Source organism: Lactuca saligna, chromosome 5 (assembly GCF_052625555.1).
Source record: "Lactuca saligna cultivar CGN05327 chromosome 5, ASM5262555v1, whole genome shotgun sequence".
NCBI lineage: Eukaryota > Viridiplantae > Streptophyta > Magnoliopsida > Asterales > Asteraceae > Lactuca > Lactuca saligna.
This window is the reverse complement of record NC_136421.1, coordinates 9889068-9896552: the sequence shown is the minus strand read 5'-3', so window position 1 is coordinate 9896552 and position 7485 is coordinate 9889068. Positions and strand designations below refer to the sequence as shown.

The following is a 7485-nucleotide window of genomic DNA, read 5'->3' as shown; positions in this document are numbered from 1 at the left end:
GCTACCAAGAACTTGCTCCACTTCAATGGAAGAACCCTTTTTTTTTTTTGCAGATTTTGCTAACTACTGCTTTCAAACACAACGGTAAAAGTTAATATATTTTAGAATGGAATCACACCACTGAAAAAGACATGAAGCAATAAGGGGAAATGATAATTTGAAGATTAGGCATTGGATTTTTTTCCTTTAAATTTCATAGAATTAAACTATCAAAGATGTATGAAATTAAAGAGAATCTAGAAAATTTTCATCAAATGTTTTAAGCTGGAATATGAAGCTGTAGCATATATAACCAAACTAAGGACGCCATGCCAAATCTGAATCATTCATCACAAGAAACCTTCGATTATGATATCTGAATAAAGATGCATTGTATATGCCACATATAAACATTCAAGTATTAATTAAAAATTGTCATTGCATATGCCACATATAAACATTCAAAGAAAAAAAAGTAAGAGTTTATAGATGCAACTTAAAACATCAACAAAAATGCAAAAGAATACAGAATCCAATCTACCGATACCTGTAAAGTGTAAACGCATATGTATTTTACAATCCCCTCTTTATAAGCGCGATCGAATGAAGATCTTCTTCACATCAGTTTTTGCAGGAGATGATTTTTCACTACCTTCTGCGGATTCATCTTTACGAGGATCCAAATCCTTGGCACATAAGATTGAATCTTCGTCATCCAGCCTTATAATATGCAAATCCTCTTCCATTTTCTCCATCCGAGCCTGCATCTCCTCCATCATTAATGTATGTGGTGCTTTATTGTTCAAATTCGCTGGTTCTACAGGAGCTTCATCCTTCAATCCTTCCTTCACTATCTTATACACTTGCATCCGACCTTCACATAACCAGAAACAGAATCATCAATTATGCAATCGAACAACTGAGTCGTTCGTAAGAACCCTATAAAGTACCCAAAATCGTTACAATGAAACTCATAAATCCCTAAAATCTAAAATTCGACCATTTAGATAGAATTGTTGAATAATCCCAAATGTAACTTCGTAAGAAAACATTAAAATTGGAAGTTGGAACACAGGCAGGGGTTTCTTACCCCTAATCCCCAAAAGCAATAATTTTAAACAAAAATTGAGTCAGGAGCTCAATCCTAGTTCAGTAGCATGATTCATGAAGGAGATCATATAACTAACCTTTGAGAGAATCGTTAACAGCAGAATCGACGGCGAACTTGCCGAAGCCGGTTAGAACTCGAGTTATGGTCTCCCTACGATCGGGGTCAGGCAGGGATTCCACAACCGGCTTGGTTAGGAAGCGATTACGGGAAGTTGTAGATGAATCGGATGAGGTGTTTGAAGTGCTCCGATTCATAAGTCTGACGGCGACCGATCTGATATCGTCCCAGATGCCCATGGAGTCGAGGTTGGTTGTTCCCGGTGGGGGTGGGGGATCTTCCTACTTCCTATCCGTAGTCAGTGGTTAAGATTATAAATAAGCGCAAATTGTTGCACTCAGCGGAAAACATACTTATATCACGGCCCTCGATTCCTTTGTGTAAGAGTAATGATTTATTTATGTAATATTTTAATACTTTAATTTTAATTTGCAATATATTATACTTATATAAATCATCAATATGCTCCAATTTTTAATTTCTTTTTAGTATTACTATTTTATTATTATTTTTATTTTTTAAACATAGTAATTTATAAAGCCAAACACCGTAGAATGGCCAAACAATTTATAGTGGGGAGAATTTTATATATGCCCTTCTTAAACATCAAAATATCATATTTACCCAACTTAATTTCTAAATATCATATTTACCCTTCATAAAATTTCTAAATATCATATTTACTATTCATAAAATTTCAAAATATCATATATGTCCTTTTTAAACATCATAATATCATATATGCCCTTCTTAAATATTAAAATATCGTATATGCACTTTTTAAACATCAAAATATCAATGGTAATATCTAAAATATCCTTCATCTACAACATAATCAACAAAAAAAACTAAACATTCAAAATATACATTCCATAGAGAGGGTTGAAGACGAATATTTTTGTTTGTCAAGAGGACGATATTCCAACAATTTAGAAGTTCACATTTCATTATCATAAAACTAATGATCGTTAAATTTTTTTAATTATTATAGTAATTTTAAGTTATAAAAAATTATTATAAAATATCAAAAACATTATAAAAAAAGATTTTGGCAAATATGATATTTTGAAGGTTTATGAAGGGTAAATATGGTATTAAGAAATTAAGCTGGGCAAATATGATATTTTGAGGTTTAAGAGGGGCATATATGAAATTCTCCCTATGATGGTGTTCGGATTGCTTATTTAATTTTTTTTTAATTTTTTTTAAAATTGCTTATTAGTTGTTAGCTAACTTAGCTTATGTGTTATAAAATGTTCAACTTATTTTATTGTGTAACAAGTTATACTAAGTTGATAAATACTTTTTTAGTGTTGGATAAATTTTGAATATATATATATATATATATATATATATATATATATTTATTGTTGTTTTAAAAAAATTTAAAATTACGTTTTAGGGTTAAAAAATGGTAATTGGTTTTCATATATAAGTAATACCTTTAAATAAAAGGATAATGACTGGAGAGGGTCACATATTTTTGCCTTTGGTCACTAAATTTTTTTTCATGCTCTATTAACTCTTTAACTTGTTAAATCTGTGTAAATTTTTTCCTTGCGATTGCTTTTTACCGGTTTCAAAGGATTTATCGACTCTACGTGTTAGTTTGATCCTACATGGCATGTAGAGCTAATGTTATTAAAAAAGGGACATATGTGGATCCTTTATTGTGCCCTAATACCTTGATGGCTTCCTCTTACAACTTCTCATCGTCCCTCAATCAATCAATTAAGAAATTAATAGTGAACGATCCAAAATTTTGTGATTGTGGGTTCCCTGCACGTATTCTAACGTCAACAACACCAAAGAATCCAGGGAGGCATTTCATGGTATGCAATGAGGTAAACAATTTCACTTGAAGCTTCCCTCTTTTCTGATTCATTTTTTCTGATTTGAAATCTCCTTTTGAATTATTTTTGTTAAAGGGTAAATGCAAATATTGGAAATTGTAACACTCAAAAATTTTCAACTGAATTTTTCATTTTCCAAAATCACATAATTCCAATTATCACTTTTCAAAAATCCACAACTGATTAAACTATTACAAAACACAATCAATAATTGTCTGATAAAACCCCAAGATTCTCTAAAACATAAACTCCATCTCGTGTGTACAATCAAGCGCCTTCCCGTGATCCTAAGAAGTACCTCAAACACATATCACATAACACGATAAGCCCAAAGCTTAGTGAGTTCCCCAAAATACCACACACGTCTCATTAGCCTCTCAAGGTTATATCTCGATAAAGACCCTCCGGTCAATGTGCCTCAGTGGAGGCCCTCTGGTCCCACAACTCGGGTTGGACCCTTCGGTCCTAACTCAGTAAAGCTCGGAATAATACAGAGCATAAATCACAAAGACATAATGCAGGATATCACAATTCTCAATATAAGCATACAAAACCCTTCGGTCACACAATGTTACCACTCATGGTAAGTATAATGAGAAGACTCATCTCGTAAGTACGCAAGTAAACCTTGTACCCCTCGAACAATCTAATCCTCACCTACACGTCATAATCATCTCTAACTAACACTTATCACTTCAACCCAAATAATTTAAGCTAACCTCTTTCTCTAACCTTTAGAAAGGGTAAAAGACCATTTTACCACTCCATGATCTCCATAATCCATGCTTTGACCAAACCCTAAAAGTCAACAGAAGTCAACACTCAAGTCAACAGTCCATGTTGACTCAACTCGTCGAGTTCCTTCATTTTCTCAGAAATATTGTGAAAGTCCAACTCAACTCGTTGAGTTGTCTCATTAACTCGCTGAGTTACAACGTGTCCAGACTCATAGGGGAAAACTCTAACCGACTCATTGAGTCAGCTCGCCGACTCGTCAGGTCCCTTCAGACCATTTCCTCATTTCAGACGCTTTTATGTAACATCCGTCCCTCGAGGTATTATTTAATTATGTAAATTAATATTTGTTTTGTCTAATACTTGGACAGTGGGTTCATTTGAGTGGGCCTTAGAAATGGGCCAACAGTTGGGTTTCCCATAAGTTGTACGCCGGGCGTAACCTAGCGTACACGGAGCGTAGTAGCCATTAGATTCTAGGGACTCGGGTGCGTACGCCCAACGTGCGTGGGCAGATGCCAAACCCTAATTTTAGGCTTTAAGACCTATAAATACCCCATTATAGCCTCCTTACATGTCCCTCACCTTCAGGGAAACCCTAGTTCGTTTCATACTCCCTTCTTGTGTGTGTTTGACATTTTTGGGCTTATTTTAGTGAGGAAAGGCTTGGAAGAAGAAAGGAGAGGTTGGAGAAGAAGCACTTGAGTGTATTAAGCTCAAGGATTTGGAACAAGCTCATCATTTGACACCCAAAGGAGGTATAAAGCTCCTATCTTTCCTTCTAGAATCATAGATCTGGGGTTTTGAAGATTTGAACCTTTTTAGGTCCAAAGTTTGGATCTTGACCATGCAATTTCGTTTTTGAGCTTAGGGTTGCCACCCTTGAAGCTCGATGTGTTCCTTTAGCTGTAAAGTTGCAAGCTTTGAGGCTTTTATGAAGCCATGCAAGAGATCTAGCCATTTCCATGAAGGTTCATTGTCATTTTAAGTGGTGGGCTCATTTGGTGGATTGCAAGCCACCAAGTGATCAACTTTATGGGTTAGGACGAAGCATGGGACTCAGATTTGTAGTTTAGATGTAGTGTCTTAAAGGATTAAGCAGTTTTGGAGAAAAGAGCTTAACAAGAGAGTACGTTGGGCGTACACGCCATTACGCGCAACATACAAGTCATTTCAGCAGTACGCGCAGCGTACAGACAGGTATGCTCAACATACGCTCAGTTAGTGGGTTTTTGGTTATTGGGTTTTTTTTTGGGCCAAGTCTTGGACATAGCAATAGTGGGCCATGATGGGCCTTCAGAAGTCAGTTAAGGGCCCAGGGACTAGTTGGGCTTGAAAGGAAAGCCCAATTGAAGAGTTAGGCACAATTTAGAAAATTGTTCCATTTGGGGACTTAATGGGTCTTAGTAAGGACTAGAAGGATTGGGCTTAGGTCATGGCCCAAATTAGGTCAAAGGGGTAGAATAGTCATTTTACCCACAGAATAACCTTTAGTTTTTAACTAAGTGTTTATTTGGCCATGATAGTCGGGGAGTAGTTGAAGTAGCAGATAGTGTCACCTTTGCACGAGTTTTCAGCAGCCAAATTATGGGGTGAGTTTTTCCTCCAGCAGGAACGGATCTAAGGCACCAATGTCGACCCGTTTATGTAGTTGTAGTATGCTGAGAAATATTTATGTATGCTTTATGTCTTTGTGATTCATGCATGTTTATGTTATGTGTTATATGTTCTAGACTTTAGTCCGATGCCAGGTGGGGCCTAATGCAAGGGTGTGGCCCAAGTTATGTCGGGCCTTGGTCCAATACCAGGCGGGGCCCAGTATGTGTTTTATATGTTATTGTATGGTATATAGTAATTTGGGGGAGCTCACTAAGCTTCGTGCTTACATTTTTCAGTTTTGGTTTCAGGTGCTTCCACTAGCAAAGGGAAGGGCTCTGAATGATCGCATGACACACACCACAACTTTCAGCTTGGGATTGATTGAGACTCTGATATTTTTAGCATACGTTTTGGTATAGTATTGGATATGAGATTTTGAGATACATGACACTTGGTTTTCTTATGTTTATTGGTGATTATGGTTTTTATATTAATTTTCAAAACGAAATTTTTGGCTTGTATTTAGGATGTTTCAAGTTGGTATCAGAGCCTTGGTTTGAGGGATTCGGGCACACTTTCGGGTGTGTCGGGACTCAAAAGAAGGAAGTGGTATAAAATTTTCAAAAGAAAATCATTTTTTTCAAAAGAATTTTGGAAATAGAAAGAGATTTTGAAAAAAGAGAAAATGGTGTGGTGCATGCAATCAACCGAGCTCAAGTAAGTACTCCCAAATTACCCATACAAGTTTATGTTACGATATGTTTCCAACTTTATGAGAATAGCATGCTAGGTTAGGACTAAGGATCTAGGAAGGATGTCTTATGTGCCTTTTATATGTGTATCAGCTTTATGAATTGCATGATAGTACAGATTAGACAATATGATAGCCAGAGTAGTATATGCTTGATTATGTGTACTCAATGTACGAATGTTGCTTGCTTTGTGCTTTTAGGAGTTCTAGTTGTCTTTCACTAACTAGTAAACAAATATGCTAAGTTACATATTGCAAGGACTAAATAATTTCAGAAGGTAGGTCTAGCTCTATTTTGCAGCTCTCGTTTGAGTCTAACCGTCGTAGGGTAGGATCTCTCATTCGAAGAATTATCTAGTATGAGTAATATGTAATACTATTCGCGAGCTAGTTAAGGGAAGAAAGTAGAGACTTCTTATGCAGCTGATGGAGGAGAGTGTGATGGTGATTACCCTAGGGCAAGCCTAGGATGAGAGTAGTAGAGAATAGTAGCAGTAGAATGGACTTGGTGGAGTCAAGGTAGTTCTTGAGGAAAGTACGGATAGATATGGAAGGTAGTATGGGCCCGTACTACTGAAAGCAGAGGATTCGTACTCGGATCAAGGAAGGCTGAGATAAGACCAGGGAACTTGTAGTGTATGTGATCCCTCGAGTTATATTAGTATTTTGACGTTTGTTATGATATGTTTTCAGAATGGTAGGTTTACCTCCTAGACCAGCAGATGGCAGTTCAGGTGTCAAGGAGGGATCGGGCTCAGGTTCCGGAGCCGGGCCGTTAGATGAGTAGACCAGGGAGTTCATCTCCTTAGAGATTAGATGTAGAATACTTGATCAGACTCCTGTGATCTTCAGTACGGTCAAGGAGGGTATTCTATAGCTTATGAAGGAGAGGTTTAGTGCTTTCCGTACTGAGATGGCGGCCATGATAGGGTCGTGCACACTCACCTTTCGGGAGTTCAGGGCATGTGGGGCTCCCAACTATCATGGGGCGCGGGACCCCATTACGAGTACCAGATGGTTGGCAGATGCCACCAAACTGTTTCGCACCAGCAGATGTCCCGAGGGGGACAAGGTTAGGCTTACATCCTGTCTTCTGAAGGACATGGCACATGAATAGTGGGAAGATGTTGGGATAGCCATTGGTGATGCTACCATGTTAGATGCGATGACTTGAAGTGACTTCAAGACTAGGTTCAGGGCCGAGTTTCCACCGGTTATTGAGGTGCAGCAGTTTGCTAGAGAGTTTCAGGACCTCCAGCAGACTACAGTAACAGTGGCAGAGATCACCGCCAAATTTAAGGAGAGAGCCCTTCTTGTTCCGCAATATGTAACGAACAAGGAGATGAAGAAGGCTCGGTATCATGAGATGTTGAGGAGTGATATTAGACAGTTTGTGAGTC

At 37.5% G+C, this 7485-nt stretch overlaps 1 protein-coding gene across 1 annotated transcript; it reads right to left on the bottom strand.

Moving 5' to 3' along the window:
• Nucleotides 1-377: 377 nt before the first annotated feature.
• On the bottom strand, nt 378-1489 carry LOC144998835 (uncharacterized). The gene is made up of 2 exons (XM_078958568.1): nt 1167-1489; nt 378-853 (listed from the first exon to the last, which is right to left on the bottom strand). Exons 1-2 carry the CDS (start codon nt 1384-1386, stop codon nt 567-569), a joined length of 507 nt encoding a protein of 168 aa, XP_078814694.1. The 5' UTR covers nt 1387-1489; the 3' UTR covers nt 378-566.
• Between the last annotated feature and the right edge of the window lie 5996 nt (nt 1490-7485).

Excerpts from the sequence above, each read along its gene's own strand:
- LOC144998835 (XM_078958568.1), bottom strand. The coding sequence starts at position 1,386 with ATGGGCATCTGGGACGATATCAGATCGGTCGCCGTCAGACTTATGAAT. Across the intron at positions 854-1,166 it reads TGTTAACGATTCTCTCAAAG|GTCGGATGCAAGTGTATAAG; the intron begins GTTAGTTATATG and ends GGTTATGTGAAG.